Raw genomic sequence first — 20,539 nt, 5'->3', positions numbered from 1 at the left:
ACAAATGAATCCCCCACAAATAGATTTGAACTTTTATAGGATTTTTGGGTCGGATTTATCATGCTTCAAATTTGTAAGAGAGGAAGGTGAGTAAGTAAAGGAATCAAGATTTGAGGAATTGAATGTTCTTTCATTAGAATGAATTGTTTAAATAATACAATGAATATAACAAAATAAAAGCTAACTCCTATATCTCAGGAAGAATCAAGCTGGCCTAGTTTTAAGGAAGACTAAACAGAATTACATTCAAAAATCAAATGCAATTTGAATTGCTCTATCAGATAAACATACACCTGTAACTTTGCATCTTCTATATGCCCCCTCAAGATAGGCCACGATTAGAGAGGCCAATCTTGTCCCGTAACAGCAGGTACTTAGAAGTAGGCAATGGCTTAGTGAGAAGATCGGCAAGTTGGTCAGCAGAAGACACATGAGCCACTCGAAGTAAACCAGATTGGACCTGATCTCTGATAAAATGATAATCAACAGCGACATGTTTCATACGAGAATGGAAGATAGGATTGGAACTTAACTGTGTGGCACTAACATTATCACAATAGACAACTGGAGAATTCGTTAAGCCAACACCAAGTTCTGAAAGGAGAGAACAAACCCAACGAAGTTCAGCAGCGGTGGCAGCCACAGAATGATACTCTGCTTCTGTGGAGGAGCGAGCAACAGTTTGTTGCTTCTTCGAGCTCCAAGATACAAGATTCCGTCCAAGGTAAACCAGATAGGCGCTGGTTGAAGAATAATCGTCTTTATTACCAGCCCAATCTGCATCTGAGAAAGCATGAAGAGAATCAGAATAGCCATGAAGACTTAAAGGGGAATCACGATAGAGAAGAAGCCCCTTGTCTAGTGTCCCACACAAATAGCGTAAAATACGTTTAACAAGAACCCAATGCTCGTTGGTTGGCTTGTGCATAAATTGGGCCATTTTATTGACTGCAAAAGAGATGTCTGGTCGAGTTAAAGAGAGGTATTGCAGGCTACCAACTATTGCACGATATGGAGTGGGATCTGAGAGAGGTGTGCCCGAGTTTAAAGAGATTTCTGCTGAATTAGTTGGTAAGGGAGTAAGAACAGAATTTGCATCTTCCATATTGGTCCGTTTAAGTAAGTCCTGAATGTATCTTCTTTGTGAGAGCAATATGCCAAGACGATGTGGGACAACTTCAACTCCAAGAAAATAAGAAAGTGAACCAAGATCTTTGAGAGAGAAACGGAGAGCAAGACATTCAACAAACTGTGAAACAAGAGCATCATTGTTACCAGTTAAGATAATGTCATCAACATACACGAGAAGATACAAGATATGATGGCTGCTGTGAAAAACAAAGAGAGAGGTATCTGAGTGTGAATTCTTGAATCCAGACTCTAATAGAAACTGACGCAATTCGTGGTACCAAGCTCGAGGAGCTTGCTTGAGACCATAGATGGCTTTATGGAGTTTGCAGACATGTGAGGGATGATCAGAGTCCAGAAAACCTGGTGGTTGAGCCATAAATACATTTTCAGAGAGCCTGCCTTGGAGAAAGGCATTGTTGACATCCAATTGGCGGAGAGACCAGCCATTACTTACTGCAATACTAAGCACAAGTCTCACTGTGGTGGGCTTAACAACTGGACTGAAGGTTTCATGGTAGTCCACACCCGGTCTTTGATGAAAGCCTTGGGCTACAAGGCGAGCTTTGAACCTATCAATAGAACCATCAGAATGTCGTTTAATACGGTAAATCCATTTGCAACCAACCAAATTAGAAATGCCATCAGGAGGAACTAGTTCCCAAGTTCCATTACGAACAAGTGCATCATACTCCTCGGACATAGCTTGCCTCCAATTATGATCTTGGAGAGTTTGTGAAATGGATGTAGGTGGAGTACTTTGGAAAGTGGTTTTGTGAGTATGAAGGTTGAGCTTCTGAATTGGTTTGGTGATGTTGTTCTTAGCTCGGGTAGTCATGCGATGTTGGGTGGGAGGTGGGATTGTGATGTGTGGTTTGGTGGGTTGATGGGAAGGATTTGGAGGTGGTTGACACTCAGGTGCAGCTTGCTGTGGTAATGGTGCAGTTGGTTGTGGAGTGGCCTCGAACAGAGGCAATTCTTGAGTGCTTGCTGCAGATGGAGTGTTGGCTGCCTGTTGGGATGATGTGGGAATAGAAACAGTGAGGACAGGAGGAATCCAAGTGGTTATGGTAGTTGAAGTGGGACGTGGGAGACTGTTGTGCAGTGAGGTGTATGGAAAAACTGATTCAACAAATTGAACATGACGAGAAACATAGATTTTTGAGGTAGATGGCTCAAAGCAGAGATAAGCACTTTGAGATAAAGAGTACCCAAGAAACACACACGGTTTAGATCTTGGATTGAGTTTGTGAGAGGTATATGGGCGAAGCCAAGGGTAACACAAACATCCGAAAACTTTTAGTTTAGTGTAATTGGGACTTTTGTGGAAAATTAATTCATAAGGAGAGGACAAATTTAGTGTAGTGGTTGGTAGTCTATTAATTAGATAGACAGCAGTAGCAAGGGCATGAGGCCAGAAGGTGGTTGGAAGAGAAGCATGAGAAAGTAAGGTGAGACCAGTTTCAACAATATGGCGGTGTCTTCTTTCAGAGTAGCCATTGTGTTCAGGTTTATGTGGTGGAGTGGTTAAGTGGGAGATGCCATGGAGAGAAAGATAATCTTTGAGTCCCATATATTCACCCCCATTATCAGAATAGAGAGTGATAATTTTGTGAGAGAAATAATTTTCCACAATGGCTTTGTAACGTTTAAAGACTTCTTGAACTTCAGATTTTCTTTTGAGGGGGTAAAACCATATGTATTTTGTGAAATGATCAACGAAAATGACATAATATTTGAAATCATCTTGCGATACAATAGGAGAAGTCCACAAATCAGAAAAAATTATTTCAAGAGGTTGTGTTGAGTTAAGAGACGAAATAGAGAAAGGTAACTTATGACTTTTATTACTAAGACATGCATTACATGAGAATTCTTTTGGCAAAGGTGAAGAGAAATCTAATTGATAACTAGAAATAATGTGTTTTAAAATAGGAAAAGCTGGATGGCCTAAACGATGATGCCAATTTGATGATGTAGTTTTGACATGAGAGAAGGCTAGAATTGGAGAAGATTCAGGTTGTGCAGCTGGCCACTCATACATTCCATCCTTAGTGTTGCCCGTCAAAAGAATTGCCCCCGTACGAAGATCCTTCACATGAAAAGAAGAGAGTAAAAATTCAACAGAGGCATTATTAGTAGTACAAAATTGAGAAATAGAAATTAAATTCTTTTTCATAGTTGGTACACAGAGAACATCATTCAGGGTAAAAGTGGTGGTTGATGTTGGAAGAGAAGCAGAACCGGTGTGAGATATGGATAGACCTGTACCATCGCCAATCATAACATCATCTGAGCCAGTGTATAGTGCATGAAGAGACAAGTTGCTTAAGTCTGTAGTAACATGATGAGAGGCGCCACTGTCTAGCAGCCATGATGGACTATTGGTGGTAGCATTTGCAGCATAGTGAGCCCGTGGCTGCCATGGTGTAGTTGAGTTAGTTGGTGATGTAACACTTGTAGTAGGTGTTTGGATAGGTACAAGTTGAAAGGATGGGCAGCGCTTTGCTGTGTGACCTTGAATGCCACAGATTTGGCAAAATCCTTAATATGAACGAGGTGGAGGTCGATTGGTGCGAGTTGGAGCACCTGAATTGGTGACCATAGGTGAGCGACCAGAGTTGGTTGGATGTGGGCACCAGCCTGTGTTACCTATAGAGGAGGGGTGATTGGGACGCCAGTTGTTGTAGGTCTTGTGTGGCCGCCAATTGGTATTGATGGTATTTGTCCTGTTTGTAGGATTAGCAGTGATTGGAAGATGTACCTCAGATTTTGAGTTGGTTGAGAGAGAGGCTTCAAAGGATAAGAGTTTCTCATGGAGTTCATCGAAGGTTATGGAAGTGTCACGAGCTTGAACAGCACGAACAAGCTCTTTGTAGTCATCACCTAGTCCATCCAAGATCTTATCTGTAAGGTCTTCTTCTTCCATTGGGGCGCCTAGTATAGCCAGTTCATTTGCACGGGCTTTGACGGAGTGAAGAAAATCAGTCACAGTCATAGTACCTTTGGTGGGATTTTTGAGAAGGTTCTTGGCTTGTTTGATGCGACCACGAGATGGTTTGGCATATGTATTTGCTAGAACAGTCCATGCTTCACGAGAGGTATTGGCACGAGCAATAAATGAAATAATTGTAAGTGATAGAGAACCAATGAGAGCATTGAGGATCAATTGATCTTGGCGAACCCAGAGGTTGTAGGCAGGATTTGGTGTGGCAATATTGTTTGTAGTTAGAGTTTTGGGTGGACATGGTTTGGATCCATCAATGTACCCAAGAAGATCATAACCAATGAAGAGTGTTTCAAATTGGATTTTCCATGAGAGATAGTTGGAAGAGGTAAGTTTGAGAGGAGCTTGAGCAGCTGTGTTGATTGTGAGTAGTTGGGATTCATTGGTGTTGGGGAGAGTGGGTGTGCTGTCTGGAGTAGTCATCACTGTATGTGAAGAGGAAAAGAGAGAAAAAAATTTAATAGGAGAGAAAGAGGAGCTGCTCTGATACCATAAAGGAATCAAGATTTGAGGAACTGAATGCTCTTTCATTAGAATGAATTGTTTAAATAATACATGAATATAACAAAATAAAAACTAACTCCTATATCTCAGGAAGAATCAAGCTGGCCTAGTTTTAAGGAAGACTAAACATAATTACATTCAAAAATCAAATGCAGTTTGAACTGCTCTATCAGATAAACATACACCTGTAACTTTGCATCTTCTATAGTAAGGAGGTGGGTGAACTGAGTAAATTACTATCATAGTTACATATTTAACTCACTTCCATGTATCATACCCCCCCCCCCCCCCCCCCCCCACCCCCCCCAACCCCAAAAAGGATTTGAACTTTTGTAGGATTTTTGGTAGTGTTCCTACACGCACACAAATGGATCCCCCACAAATGACTTTGAACTCTTGTAGGATTTTTGAGTAGAATTTACGGAGTTAAATGGGTAATATTACAATTACACATTTAACTCACCTTCATCTATGCCAACGTTTGTAGGATTTTTGGGTAGGGTTTATTAGGCTTTAAATCCGTAAAAGGGGAAGGTGAGTAAGGGGGTGTATGGAGTAAATTGCTAAGGGGTGGTATCGTAATTACAGGTTTTTACAATTAACGTTTAACTGGTAGTACGTAATCCCTAGAAACTACAATCACGCAGCCTTTTATATAGGTCTTAAAGAAGAAGACGAAGTTAGTGTCAAAAACTCTGTTTCACTTTCTATTTATTGTTTGTTTTATATTTATTTGCCTGGTTTGGCCGATTAAATTATCAAATATCGTCTCTCAGTAACCAGGCTCTACGAATCTAACTTAAGGCCTAAACCCTAGAATTTTTTCTTTGAAATCTAATGGCCATGTTTACTATCCTTGGTGGAAAATCTCTCTCCTTAGTCCGTTTGGCATCTCGAGTTGGTTCTCAAAGAAATTATATAAAAAGTCCCGAGTTTGAACAGAAGTCTTATCCCATTGATGGACTCGGATTTGAAGTTGGCTCAGGAATATTACCATCAAAATAAGGTTAGTCAGCACATCTCTAATTCTTTTATGGTTTAAACTCTGTTATTTAAATACAGATAATTTCTGATGTTTATAAAGAGAAATTATTCTGACAACTATACATCATGTCTTGGTAGAGTTTGATTTGGATATTTACATTTGTATGTAATACCTTACTCTGCAGGTTGAAGACGATAAAATAACCATACCTCAAAATTCTGGTGTTGGGGTGAATCAATCTGCCCTAATGGAGATTTTGGTTGATGATGCTACCCCTCAAGACCATCTTCTAATGCATTGGAAGGATCCTCTTGACCTGAATTGCGTTAAAGGTCGAACCATATGTTACAGACCAACTACTAGGGGACATCAATGGGAGGTATGTTCGGATGCATCGGTAGGATTATTCACTCTCCTTGGATGTCCAACGAAGGATATTGGCGATGCTGCCAAAAGCTATCCAAAAGACAAAGCCGCTAATTGCAAAGGCATGCATGATCATCATATTTTTGCATGTTTATTTGATACTATATGCATAAAAGTGTGTGCTTTCTTATATGCTTTTCTTGTTTTGCATTCTCCATCTTCTCTGTTTTTACCCAAGACAAGATATAAACCATGTTTCTAATTGGACAAAAGAATAATTTTCTTAAGTTAAATGTAAAATGATAGATTCTAGCTTCATTTTCAAGAAATTAGTGTTTCCTTTGGTTGGGTTACTAAGTTAGAAAGGATGCAAGGAGACGTTCATGTGAGGGTAGAGTAGTAGGACTAAATACTACTTTTTTGATTGGAAGGCCAAGATGCCTAGACACACATACTGATAATGACATTGTTATCATAAGTGGGGATACTACTACTTGTTTCTTGAAATCTAGATATAGGCAGGGGCGGAGCCAGGATTTTCTTGTAGTGGGGGCAAACTATGATTAGTTGTATAGTTGAAGAACTTGAATGGAGGGAGGTGAGGGAGTGGGGGCAAAAATTGGAGGGAGATGAGGGTGTGGGGCCAAATGGGGAGAGAGGTGAGGGAGTGGAGACAAATGGGGCATGTAATTAGTTGAAAATATAGGGGTGTCTCAAAGTTCTGTGGGGGCAATTGCCCCCACCAGCTCCTTACTAGCTCTGCCCCTGGATATAGGTATCCCATCCAATATTCTGACATTGTGTTTTATTTTTCTTTTATTTTATTTTAAAAAAAGAGAGCTAAGAATCACTTTTTAAATTCACATCACACCAATAATGAAATGAAACTTTTAGGGGTGCAAATTGTGTTTTTTTATTATTTATTTTATAGAATAATACTTGTAATAATATACATTTAGACATTATTGTGAACAAGGCAAGAAAACAACTTATAGTACAAAAATAAATGAGAAAACTTTAGTATAGAAGTATTCATTTGGTGATTGGTATTGGAATTTGTATCATATATTATTGATATGGGTACATTGCACATTGTAAGACATGTGCGTAACATAGCTATGTGAACATATATATAATCACAGTAAGCAAGGTTTGAAGGAGCCAACTTGGAGAGTTGGTAAAGTTTGTGAGTGGTAATATCACATAATTGGGATCAAAACGCTGCCTACACCCTCTTATCTTTTCTGTCAAAAATAAAATAGAAATAATGAGTTAACTCTCAAGCACTAGAAATCATGTGTTTTATTTTGATTGTTTGAGAAGTTCTTGAAAGCCATTGGAGAAAATTCATTTATAATAAGTATTATAATAGGGAGTAGGGGTTGAGATTGTAATAGGCTAATAGCAACCATGAAAGTAGATGGGGTTTTGAGGTCCATTTATGAATTATTGGGTGTGTTGGAGTGGGTTTGTATATTAGTAAAGTGTTTTGGAAGGACTTAGGCTTTGGGAATTTTTGTTATGAAGGACTTGGTAGTTAAGGATTGTTATGTGGGTTTAGATGTAGAAGTGACGAGGGATTGTTCTTGCTGGTTAGCCTAGCTTATGTTCTCATCCTTTGACTTGAGGTGTGTACAAGGGTTTGAAATCGGAACACTTGGTATAATTTCTCTTCTAGGTCATTTTTCTGGAAACGTTCTTTGAGGGAGATGTTTAATGTGCTATAATTTTGATAGCTTTCGATCCTTTTTGATGAATACATTTTGCTTTTGTTGGTCTAGAACATTGTACATGGTCTTGTAGCAAGGTGTTGGAGACATATGGCTTTTGTTCAGAAAAATAAAACTAAGGGAATCAAGTGTTGAACAAGAAAACCTATTTTCTATTTGTGGTTAGTATACGCTTTTGGTTCAATGTGTAAAAATTGCTTATTCAACATTGATTCTAAATTAGGGGTTTCTAAAGGGCTCCATTACATAAATTATTTGAGATGAATACATGATCAACAATTGGATTGTATCATGATTAAGATTTTTACTGATGAGTGCAAGTTTTATATGCTGATGGGTCTATTGGAATCTCAATCATCTTTTTTATTAGACCTTTAGTAGTGTTGATGGTTGTTCGCCTCCTACAAATTAGCTGTAAGAGTGGTGCTATATGCTGATGGGTCTATTGGAATCTCAATATTCAAGCTCATTGAAGTATGGGGAAGAATCGATTTAGGATGCCCTAGAAGAAATCAAGTCTAGATAATGCAGCTGGGCATAGGAGTGCTTGAAGCAATTTCTTGTTAGAAAATCGGGAAAAATATATTGTAGATCCATAGCCCTTGCATTCCCTCATATCAGGTGGAGAGCCTCCATTCTTGGCAGATTTTGTTGATGTATCCCAATTGGTGAATGTTAGGCATGATATTTCGTTTTGGTTTCGTAATTGTCTTCGTTCTAATCCAGACTGTTCTTTGTTATGGACATGGCTGAGCCCTTACATGGGAACTAGGGTTGTAGTGTCCACATTTCAAACTTGCAAAGGGCCGTATCTCTATCCCCTAGATTGCTCAATATTTTGTCATTGATATACAAAATCATACTTGGAGTTCGCCTTCATCGGAAAGTCATATTTTCGTCCTTTTTGTTTGATTTCAAGGAAACAAGGTCAGTGTTGTGCTGCAAATGAGTTCATTGATCCTATGAAGCGGAGTCACTGTCGATACACCTCCACCGGCCTGAAGAAGTAATGGATAATCGCTTTCTTCTAGTTTGGAGGGAGACAAATAAAGGTCTATAAGGGATCGACAGCTCTTGAATCTCTTTCTTGGAATGGAATGAATGTCATATAAATTGTTATCCCCGTTCTTTAAGTCATCGAGTAATCTTTGGCTACCAACTCATTGAAATAAAGAAAGCGGTGATGCTTGATGAAATAGTTATAAAAACATAGGTTAGCTTAATACTTGTCTAACGTATTAAGTCGAGAAAGGAGGCACCTAGCATAACTATGTGAAAGGTATGATGATTGGTTTGTGCACAACATGAAGGTATAAAATAAGCGGTAGGTTGAAAGGTCTTCGCAACTTTACTATAACTTGATGGGCAGAACACAGGGTTTGGCACGACAACTTGGCTCCTTTGGGGTTGCAAAGTCTTTGCATCTCTATTTTGACATGGCAGGCAAAGCACAAAGTTGGGCGCGACCGCTTGGTTCTTTTGGGGTTGCAAAGTCACAAGTTGGGCATGACCGCTTGGTTCCATTGGGGTTGCAAATCCTTCGCGACTCTACTCTAACATGATGGGCAAATCATAGAGTTGGGCGCGATTGCTTGGTTCCATTGGGATTGCAAAGTCTTCTCGACTCTAGTCTAACCTGATGGGTAGAGTGTAGAGTTGGGCGTGACCTTGCTCTATCCTGTGCAGGTAGAGTAGAGTAGTGCAGACTGTGCAAGCAGAGCATGACTGTACAAGTAGATTAAAGCATACTGTGCAGGTAAAGCAGAGCAGACTGTGCAGGTAGAGCAGAGCAGGACTGTGTAGGTAGAGCAAAGTAGGGTAGATAGAATTATCTTACGTGAAAGAGTAGCCTTGAGTGGCTTAAGGGTCTTGAATGGCTAATGTCCTAAGTGACAGCTTTATAGTGGGAGGATGAAGGCTGAATAACCAAGACATCCTGAGTAACCACAAGGTTCTAAGGAACCATCGTTTCTTTAGAGAAAGAGTAGGGAGCAATATTTTCATAAAGCAAAGTGTTGACACGAGAGAAGTATAATATTCTCGTAAGTGGATCTCGGCCTCACCAATCTCTACTGACGAGAAGGGGGCTAACTGTAAAGGGTAAAATCAGTATTGGACACGTGGCGTAAATAAGATGAATATTGATGACCGATCACACAATAATTAATGCATATCTCGAGGCATTGATATATCCTTGATTAGATTTTTAGTTAAGATTGTAATCTTACCCAGAAACAGAAGTCTCTTAATTGACTAGAGAATATCTATTTCTAGATAAGGATATATTTTGCAGAGAATTCTGATTTGATTTGACTTTTATTTTAGGGTTTGTCTCTCTATTTATATAAAGAGAACGAATAGGTAGAAGAGAGGGGGTGCAGAGGAGAAAGAAAGTGGAGAGGAGGTTAGGGGCTTGTAAATCTTGTAATGGGCTAAAGAATAGTGGAATGGTTCTTCGAAGCCCGAGGACGTAGTTCAATTTTGGGACGAACCCCGTAAACAAATCTTGCTTCTTGTTTTCTCTCTCTTTCTTTTCTCTTTCATCATTTTTCTATGTGATTTCTGATCATTATTTATTTAGTACATCAAGAACCATGAAGATCGATTGTTAGGGGTAAATCTCAAGGAATCGACGCCATCCGAGATTTCGCCTCTACAGAAGTGATACTATATTATGACAAAACTCGTAAGTAAATTCCCACTTGGGATGATGATAATGCTGCAAATGTGGCATGCATCAGCATTTCTCTTGCCTATCCAAATTTTAGCCATTCTTTGGATTGATCACAAACAAAATTTCATTATTTTAACAATCCTTACCATATGATCTAAGGCCTTTCTTTATAGTTAAAGAGTTAGTGGTTAACTAAGTTAATACTTCATATGATATATAGCTTTCATATAGGACATGAATTGCTTGTGATTATAATGAGCAAAACTGTAAACTTGGATGTTGTGTGGCCTTTCTGTACAATGGGGTTTTTTTCACCTTTCTGTTTATGAGTGTACCCATAATTACCGAATGATTTTGAAAGGACAATAAATGATGCTTCATCAAATGCATTCAATTTTATGTCATGTGTTGTTTTCTATATTAGACATTGATAAAATTTTCAAATATATAATCAAATTTTATCATTTATATATTGGAAGGATTTTTTTTTTTTTGCTGTTTCTAATATTAATTAAAATGATTTTAAAGATGGATATTTATTTTTAGAAAATTTATTACTTGGTTATAGGGATCGTGCGATTGTGAGGACCTTTTATAATTTAAAATATTAATTAAGTGGATTATGAAGAGACATGATAAAGGTTCTTTTTTTTTTTTGAATACTAACAAATGTGATTATAAGAGTCGTGGTATAATTTTATTTCTTTTGGCAAAATTGACACTAATAGTAAAGATAAATGTGCTTTAGACCTATAGCCCACTTGGTTTAATACATTACAAAGCAACTTTGTGGTCATGGATTCAAGTCCAGCTTATCCATATAAAAAAGAATAGTAAGGATAAACGCAATTGTGGGGGTATTTTTGGTCTTATAAATTTTGATGTCGAACCGCTTTACTCTGCCTTTTCTCGCTATAAAAGTAAAGATTTTGAATACTGGAGTGGAAGTTGCCTCCTTATTTTTGCAGGGAAATGTCTTATTTTATCTAGTGTTCTATTTGTTTTAGGTTTTGTTGTTTAAATTGGCGAATGAATAGATAGATATTTTTAGATACATAATCAAATTTCTTCATGAGAACATTGGCATGGTTTTTGGGAATTTTTTAACCTTATTTTACTTCTAGTTTATTAGGAAAATCTTGTGAATTGACAAATTGGATCTTGTATATAATTTCAGCCAACCAATCAAATATGCCTTGTCCCAAATATGTGTCGGCAACTGGAATCCTGTTTTTGTACTTAACTCTGAATTCCAAGCCATATTTTCAGTAAAAAATGTGGCTTCATATATTTCCTAACTACTTTCATCCACGTCATTTTTGACATACCTCTCTCCTTTTTAAATCCTTCAAAAAGCTCCCCTCACTGGTCTAGCTGTTGGTTCTTGTTTTATATGTCTGAACCCATGTCAAATTGACTTCCTTTTGTTTTATAGACATAAATATCTTAAGCTATTTTCATGAGTTCACGCGGAATAGAAAGAAAAGTATCATTTTATATTTTACATATGGTACTGTAGTAGTTTATAAAGTATACAACTATGCATAGAACTTGGGAGAATTCACATCATTTAATGGATACTTTAAACTCTGAACTCTCGAAATTGATCACCTTGGGTTTCTAGTATGTTTTAAATACTTTAGGAATCTCGGGAAATTTCAAGATATTTAAGTATATTGGTAATGATACCAACACTGTTACCAAGTTTAAAAGTAACTTTAAAAGGATGGGGTAATCTAGGCTGTAAAATCTTGAAGGCAGGCTAGGTTGATATGGTGTATTGTACAAAATTAAAGTATGCTGCTTCAACATGGTTCTTTATACAATTATATGTTGTTTCCTGTTTAGGTTTTGCGATCTCATATTTTGATTGCGAAGTTAACGAATGTAATGATTTTAAGAGGTGTATTTGGGAGTCCTCTACATTTAAAGTCTTAAACACTTGATAAAAGTATTTTAGAGGTTGTGAAGGTCATTATAAAGATTTGCCAACTTTCGATCTGGCTATTCCTTACAAATGTTAAGGCATAGAATAAGGAGTTGAGTGTCTGGAACGTGGAAATGATGGCTGTGATCAAATTTTTGTTTCCTGCTGTTTTAAATATTTGCTTGCCTCTTTATTGTAGTTGTTGTTCTCGAGGCTGGAGATGAAGTTTGTAAGGTGCTTTCTTCATTCAGAGATACACATTGGGGTGGTGATGAGTTTGATAAGGTTGGAATAATTTGCTTCCATTTTATTTACAACCAACTGTTTTTGGAATGTTAATGTGATTTTGTTTTGACTTCTTGTGACTGAATAACATTTAAGCAACTCCAACTAAAAGAGAGAATCGTCGATTGGCTTGCATCAAACATCAATAAAGATGGAGACATCTATATTTTGAAGGATGAACAATTTCTTCAGTGTCACTGAGACAACTGAGAAAGTCAAGATGGAGCTGTCATCTTTGGTTCTAACAAATACGATGTGGTGGGTCTACTCTTTTTCAAGTTTGCTATCGTAACTATGACATTCTATTGCTCATCCGAAAGTCCTCTGGGACTTATTATTTGTATATTTGGGATTATGTTTTGTAGGTTAAGAACCCCAATTAAAAATGTCTTGAGGGATGCATTGTTCTTCTGCAATGGCTTTGATGAGTTGATACATGTTGATGGATCTTCATATGTACCAATTGTTCAGGAAGTTGTGAAGAAAATGATTGGAAAAGATCCCAACGTCAGTGTCATTCCCGAAGTTGCTGCTCGTGAGGCCGCACTTCCAGTTAGTTCTTTTATCCTTGTTATTTTTTCTCATTCATATGTCTTAGTCCTCATCCATTGAGATAAAATCTTACATAATTTTTTAATTAAACTAGACAGAAGTGGGTTCATAATTATTGTTGTGGCAATTACATCTAGTTTTATTACGTAGTAGAACATTAATTATTATTCTAATTGTATTCCTAAATTTATTCAAATTTCAGGCTGGTCTCCTGGTTGGAAATTCCAGCGATATTGTTCCCTTAGACATGACACTGTTATCTCTTGGTCTAGAGGCCTCGGATGGTACTATGACCAAAATTATTCCGAGGAACACAAACTGCCCTTCTCCAGATCGGAGTTGTTCCGGGCCAGTGAAGATGATTTGACAAGTATTGAGATAAATGTCCTTCAGGGTGAGGAAAAATTTGCAAGGGATAACAAATTTATTGGTAGCTTTTGTTTTAATTGGTCTTCCTCCAGAATGAGTGGTGTGGTAATTAAATTTGATATCGATGCCAATGGTACCCTTACTGTTACGGCCGAAGACTGGGAAACCCGGAACATGAAGAGCATCACCATCACTGATGCCTGCGCTTTGCCCAACAAGGTATATTTCCAAAAAGAAAAAAATATTCTTTAGCGGTTTTAGCTCGTGCATTGTTTATTTAAAAAAATGTATTTTGGAGGCCTAACTACTGAAACCCACCATCCTAGCTGTTTTATCAAAAAACTAAGTATTTTGACCTTGGATTGGAACCACCCATTGGCTTATTTATTCATAAAGCCCATTGTAGAAAAAAAATGGATATGTTATTTTAGTACAAAAAAAAAAAAAAAATTGAAAATCTCTTTGAACATGAATGATTGGTCATGTTTGGTAATAGTCTTGCAAAACTTACATATATTGTTCTATTGTTGCAGCTAGTCAATGATCGAGTTGGGATACACACAAGTAATATGGAACCCACAGTCGGCATTCGTCCTAGTAGGTTTTCCATTGTCAGTTATGGGCCAGATAAGGTTGTATCAGAAGAACAAGCCGCCGTGCTCTTTCAACAATGGAAGGAGAAATATGGAAGGATTTATAGACCTGAAGAAGAAAAGAGGAGGTTTAAGAACTTTCAAGAATCCTTGGCGAGTGTAATAGAACACAATTCAAAGAGAGACTCATGGGCAAGTTGTTTAAACGATTTCGCTGATGATGACGCTTGCTCATGGACCAGTGGTTTCAATGATTTCACTGATGGTGATGTTAGCTCATGGACAAGTGGTTTAAACGATTTCGTTGATGATGACGCTAGCTCGACATTGGAAAACCCCTATTGTGCTATTGTTTATTATTGATGTGAAGTTTTTAAGTGTTTAAAAGGTCGTGGATCTTGTTTGGAATTCAGTGCTATCGCTTTTAATCTGATGCAATTTCGATTGACAGTTAACTTATCTATTAAGGAACTAGATGCTTCTGAAGACAACATTCACTAGCCATTTTGACTCTTATTTAATGATGATTTGAAGCTTGTGGTTCCTTGTATCAAATTGCTATTGCTTTGTAAATGCCCACTTGTCTTAAGAAAAGTTTTGAAGTACCAAAAATATCCTTTCACTATTTTTTTATACCAGGATTACAATCCATTCCAAGGATTTGTGATGGCTAAGGAGAATCAAGAACTACATATATATATTTAAAATTTCGAAGATTTAGATGTAACTTTCCATCTCTTCCGTCGATTTGTGATAATGAATGATGAACAAAAAACAATATACTCATAGTTTTGAAGATTTAGATGTAATTTTGACCTCGTATTAACTCGTGTATTTGTCCAATTTTTTATTTCTATTACATTTCACTTTGTCTAAGCATTTTTCCTACCAATAGTTTTGATCCTTGTAAACCTTAAATCCATCCCCCAAGTTTTCTACCTTTCTCCTTACCTTTCCCTTGTAACAGAAACTAAACAACAAATCAACAACGGAATTTTACATAAACTAGAACTACAATTTACAAAAATTGATAGTGAAATTGAACATGTGTTTGTGTATAACACATCTTTATCTCCGCCATAAACATATTTATTGACCTGAGATCTATTTGAAAAGTTCCAATGGTAGAGAACATTCCCCTTTAAACCCAACACAACTGTCTGAAACCATCACAATTCCCCATAACCACCCGTCTCCAAATATTTAGTAGTGTTAGATGAATTTGCACAAATCCTATGGTAGAAAACACTTCCCACTAAAATAAAATAAAAGCTACCTAAAACTACCCCCATCTCTTTATCTCTTTAGATGCACACCAAATCCTAAGGTGGTGGAAGATCTTTTTGGGATATTTTAGTCTATGATTGGAACTCTCCCCTTCACCCTTATATTTCTCTTCATGCAACTCATACCTCACCATTCTCTCCATCATCTTTCCCTAAGCCTATTCAACTCTCAAAAAATATGTTCTTAACCCTCCTAAATCTCCCATGCTCTCAAATCTTTGGATTGCTCTACAAAATCTCTGGGTCAGGATTTGTAAAGTCTTGAAAACTGAACTCATATGTTTACACACACATCTCAATTGTGTTTTGTGAGATCCAATGGTTGGGATAAAAGATGTATCTCGAGAATATATTACAAATCTCTAAGATAAATCTCAACCATTGGATCTTTATATATATATATATAGGATTGGGATCCATAGACAAAGTTCTAGATAGAGTGTTTTGTCCTATATGGGATAAAAGTATCGAAATGACATGATTTTTTGTGATGAGGATCTTTATGATGAGGAAATCATATGTACAAAAAATCTTAGCAAGGTCTGAGCCAAATCTGAGAAAAATCTCAGTGAGGTCTGAGTAAAATCTGAGAAAAAATTTAAATAGGGTCTTAGAAAAATCTCAGCAAGGTCTGAGCAAAATCTAAGAAAAAATCTCAACAAGGTCAAATCGAAATCTGAAAAAAAATCTCAGCAGGGTCTAAGAAAAATATGAAAAAATCTCAGCAGGGTTTGAGAAAAATTTGAGAAAAATCTCAACAGGATCTGTGAAAATTTTGAGAAAAAAATCACAGCAAGGTCTTAGCAAAATCTGAGAAAAAATTTCAGTGGGGTCTAAGCAAAATCTGAGAAAAATCTCAGTAAGGTCTGAATATGAGAAAAATCTTAGCGGGGTTTGAGTAGATTTTGCTCAACAGGGTCTGAGCAAAATCTGATAAAGATTTAATGTCATACTCTACCTATTCTAGGTGAAAGGGTGATGAACTATTCTGTGGGCAAAGCCAAATGAAAGATCAGAAACGCTTCTGTTTGAACCTCAGGAGTTTTTCAAAAATATTTATGAATCTCAGGCCAACATTTTAACTTCCTTTCAACCTTAGAGATTTTCAAAAAATTGCTATCAACAGGATAACCTTAGATTTGGGTTACCATTATTTTTTAGGATTGAAATTGATCAAGCTTGAGAACAAAATGCCCCTAGTTTGACAGGAAATATTGCATTAGAGATAATTGAACTCAGTTTGAAAAAGAATGCCCCTAGTGTAAAGGGGAAAACTACATGTTTTAAAAAAGAAAATTGCCCCTTGTTATGAAGGTTTGAAATCTTTGATTACCACAAATGCAATAAAGATTAACTTTTAATTTTGACTTTTTATATTGAAGATTTTGAGTCAAGCTCAAGATAACAAAATATTTTCTTTTGAAATTCATCATAGAATTCATCCTTCTTCCTTTTTATTCACTTCGGAAAATGAAGATTTTCGGATCAATCATAGATAAGATACTTGTGGCTTTTGAGTCTTTGCTTGATTTAAGCTGTGTATTAAAACTTGGTCATTTGGACTTCTGATGTTTTGGCTCGGACCGCCTTTTTAGATTTTGAACTCAATGGAGATTTTCTTTTGGTCATTCTAATTTTTACCTAGATTGCCTTTTAAGATTTTCAATCTACCGAGCGTGCTCTAGCTTTTGCCTAGATCGTCTTTTCAATTTTTCGATCTAGCGAACTTACAAATTATTTATTTATTTATTTATTTTTTTAATTATTGCCAAGTCCATCCTTTTGGATTTACAACCTTGCGAACTTGCCTTTTTTTTTTGTGCTTAAGTCTCCCTTAAGGGTTTTGAACCTAGCAGGCTTTTTTATTTTTATTTTTATTTTTTTTTACTTCATTTTTTTCTTCTCTTTTGAACTTTTAGAGTTTCTGTCTAATCATACGTTACTATTTTCCTTGAATATTTCGCACGTTACTTAGGAGGACTTCCATAGGTAAGCTTAGGATTGGGCATAGAAAGAAAGGTAATTTGAGGCTTAAAAACTCGAATGCCCCTTGTGTGGCATTTCTTTTTTTTCTTTGATTTTTTTAAAAAAACTTTCTTCCCCATTTTGATAATATCTATTTTTTTTCTTTGGATTTTTTGTCTTTTTGTGGGTGAATATATATATATTTTTTTGGTGTGGTCGGGCTGTAAAAGAAAAAAGGCAATTATCTTTTTTTTTTTGTTTTTGAAAAAGTTGGAAATGACTGAGAAAGGAAATGTTGAACTGGGTAACAAGGATATTGGTTCGGTCAAAGAAGGCCTCTCTAAATCTGTTCAAAGTTTGTTAGTTCTAGTAGTTCAATTTCATCATAGTTTTGAAGTTTGAAGGCTTTTCCAGGCAAAATTTCTTTGATGATGAAAGGACCTCCCTAATTACGTTTGAACTTCCTTCTAGGGTCAAACACAAGAGTTTGGTTATCTTTGAGTACCAAATCCCCGACTTACAAGTGACGAGCTTTGATCTTCTTGTCAAATGCGCGGACGATTCTTTTTTAATAAGCTTGCACGTGATACAGAGCTCTAAATTATTTTTCTTCTATCAAGTTTAGTTTTTCATACCGTTGACGGACATGGTCTACTTCTAGTAATTGACTTTCCATCTAGATCCTAAGAGACATGATTTTCATTTCAATTGGTAAGACTGCTTCCATATCATATGCTAGAAAGTAGGAAGTGACTCCTGTGGAAGATCGTATTGAAATACGATATGCCCAAAATGTAAATGAAAACTTTTTAGATCAATATATGTGCGATTGACATATCTTCTCAATGATTGCTTTGAGATTCTTATTGATTGCTTCAACTGCTTCATTGGTCTGAGGACGGTAGGGAGATGATTTGTGATGCTGGATCTTGAACTTCAAACATAGAGTAATAACCTCGGCTTTGAAGAGTGGCCCGTTACTTTTCTAAAAAATTTATATTGTAACAAATGACCTAAAAAATAAAATAAACGTTACTTTTCTTTACTTGAATGATTACGACGATTGATTCCCTCAGAAACTGACGATGAGCGTTCCTCGTGTGAATCTTCTCATTTTTACCTCTGTTGTGAGATGACTTTTTAGATGTGTTTTGTAGGTGAAAAATTAAGGCTTCAGGGGTTAGGTATGGACTTAAGGCTTTAGATTTAGGGTTTTAATAAAGTTTTGGAGGATTTTTGACTTTTGTTTCTTAGGATTTTTCTTAACCTATGAAATTAGGTGGTGGAGGCTCTATTTTAAAGAACTTTGTGAAGATTACGGTTCAGATTAGATCTCTTAGAGAAAAGGTCTATCTCTAACAAATCTATTAAGTTGTTTAAATTATGATAATATTTTAGATAAGTTTTGTATGAATTTTGAATTTTGAATTTTTTTGACGTACGTAGAAATATATATTTTTAATTTTTGGAGAACCCCCTAATGGAGGATTTTTTATTAAATATTATGTGGGTCCCATTTAAGTAAATGAGCCACTATTTAAAATTTGTCCCGTGGGCTTAATTAATTAATTTTATTCGTTCAAAAATTTTAATTTGATTTATCAAGATTTCACTTTGCGTTAATTTATATTTTAATTTTTAGTTTCAAAATTTTGAATTTTAAGGTTGGAAAATTATCGTTTTGCTCTCAACAAGGACTTTTGAATTGAGAGGTTGTTTTTCGACGTTTTAGAATGTTTTGAAATCAATTTTTTGTAAGGAATTCAATGAGGGTATTGGTTTGTGTCACTTATGGTTTTTGGCGTGAAATGATTGTGGTGGAGCCTATTGAACCTGATTAATCGATTTTTTTGGTTCAAAATTTTAACTTAATCTTATTAATATTTCACTTTAATTATTTAATGTTTTATTTATTAATTTCAAAATTTTTAATTATAAAAGTTGTGAAATTATCGTTTTGCCCTCGGAGAGGACTTTTTGTGTTTCAAGTCGATTTTAGATGTTCTAGGATGTTTTAGAATTGATTTTTCGTAAAGAATTCAATGAAATATTGGTTTGTGTTATTTATGAAATTTTTTGTGTGGAATGGTCGTGAACTTTACGAGGGGCATTTTGGTAATTTTGTCGAATTTTGTAAAAATTGGCGAAATGATTTATTTGGTTTCGATTTGTTGTTTTATGTGTTCAAAAGGGTTTTCCTAAGCATAATGTAGGCTCTAGGGATGTTTTAAGATCAGGGGTATTTTGGTGATTTGGTCATTTTTTAGTGATTTTTATCGTGAAGCTTCTTTTTTTTTTTATGAAAAATGATGATTTCTAAACTTTTGGGGTTATATTTTCCTAGCATAGCATGGTTTCTATAGTTTTATCAGTTCGAGATACCTCATCCGGATTTTTGAAACATATCTGATAACAAAATAAAGCATTGGAATAAACATCCATCATTGGGAACCATTGCAATCCGGTTGACAAGTTGATTAATCAGGCGAGTGCAAAAATGGGGTGTCTACAGATGCCCCACTTTGGCAGAGGGTTGAAGCAAACTAGATAGCAAATCTATTTTGGTAGATAGTGCGATATTCGAATGTCAAAGTTAGTGACAGTTCATTTTGCAGCCTGATTTAGCAATTCGTTGGGATGTTCAGATCTTTAACGTAAAACTCTCCCCGAACTAAAAGGTTGTCAGGTCATTGAACGAGAGCTCTCGCTGATAGTGTCAGATCCTTGAATTTTAGAAAATTCTTCTTGACTAATGTAACAACTATGCAAGTGTGTGTACTTAAAATCTGAGATAAATTTCAAAGAGTTTGAGTAAAATCTAAGCACAAAGTGAATATAAATTGAGCATAATTTGAGCATAATCTGAGCATAAAATGGGCATAAACTGAGTATAATCTGAGCATAGACTGAGTATAAACTAAGCATAAACTGAGCATAATTCCGAGAAAACCCTCGGCGGTAACTGAGCATAATTTCGAGAAACCCTCGGCGGTAACTGAGCATAATTTTAAGAAATCCTCGGCGGTAACTGAGTATAGTTCCGAGAAAACCCTCGACGGCATCTGAGCATAATTTTGAGAAACCCTCGGAGGTAACTTAGCATAATTCTGAGAAAATCCTCGGCGGTAACTGAGCATAGTTCTGAGAAAACCCTTGGTGGTAATTGAG

The 20,539-nt window shown here is 36.3% G+C and overlaps 1 protein-coding gene across 6 annotated transcripts; it reads left to right on the top strand.

The window, feature by feature from the left end:
* The first annotated feature begins 5,265 nt into the window (after positions 1-5,265).
* Positions 5,266-14,675, top strand: LOC147389065 (protein TRIGALACTOSYLDIACYLGLYCEROL 2, chloroplastic-like). Of its 6 annotated transcripts, none has more exons than XM_086418963.1 (7): positions 5,266-5,645; positions 5,809-6,112; positions 12,521-12,606; positions 12,703-12,864; positions 13,078-13,158; positions 13,361-13,746; positions 14,061-14,675. In XM_086418963.1, exons 1-4 carry the CDS (start codon positions 5,598-5,600, stop codon positions 12,805-12,807), a joined length of 543 nt encoding a protein of 180 aa, XP_086275089.1. In that variant the 5' UTR covers positions 5,266-5,597; the 3' UTR covers positions 12,808-12,864; positions 13,078-13,158; positions 13,361-13,746; positions 14,061-14,675. The 6 variants fall into 6 exon arrangements, with proteins under 6 accessions (XP_086275089.1, XP_086275088.1, XP_086275086.1 ...); XM_086418962.1 differs by having other exon boundaries at positions 5,271-5,645; positions 12,972-13,158; XM_086418960.1 differs by having other exon boundaries at positions 5,302-5,645; positions 5,809-6,003; positions 12,972-13,158.
* Positions 14,676-20,539: the final 5,864 nt, after the last annotated feature.

The sequence above is a fragment of the Akebia trifoliata genome, chromosome 12 (genome assembly GCF_017979445.1).
Source record: "Akebia trifoliata isolate Shusen 1 chromosome 12, ASM1797944v1, whole genome shotgun sequence".
Lineage (NCBI taxonomy): Eukaryota > Viridiplantae > Streptophyta > Magnoliopsida > Ranunculales > Lardizabalaceae > Akebia > Akebia trifoliata.
This window is presented reverse-complemented; position numbering and strand designations above follow the sequence as displayed.

What these genes read in the sequence shown, in the direction of transcription:
- LOC147389065 (XM_086418960.1), top strand. Translation starts at nt 13,621, where the DNA reads ATGAGTGGTGTGGTAATTAAATTTGATATCGATGCCAATGGTACCCTT. An exon ending in CCTGCGCTTTGCCCAACAAG is followed by an intron (nt 13,747 to 14,060) that starts GTATATTTCCAA and finishes CTATTGTTGCAG; the next exon opens with CTAGTCAATGATCGAGTTGG.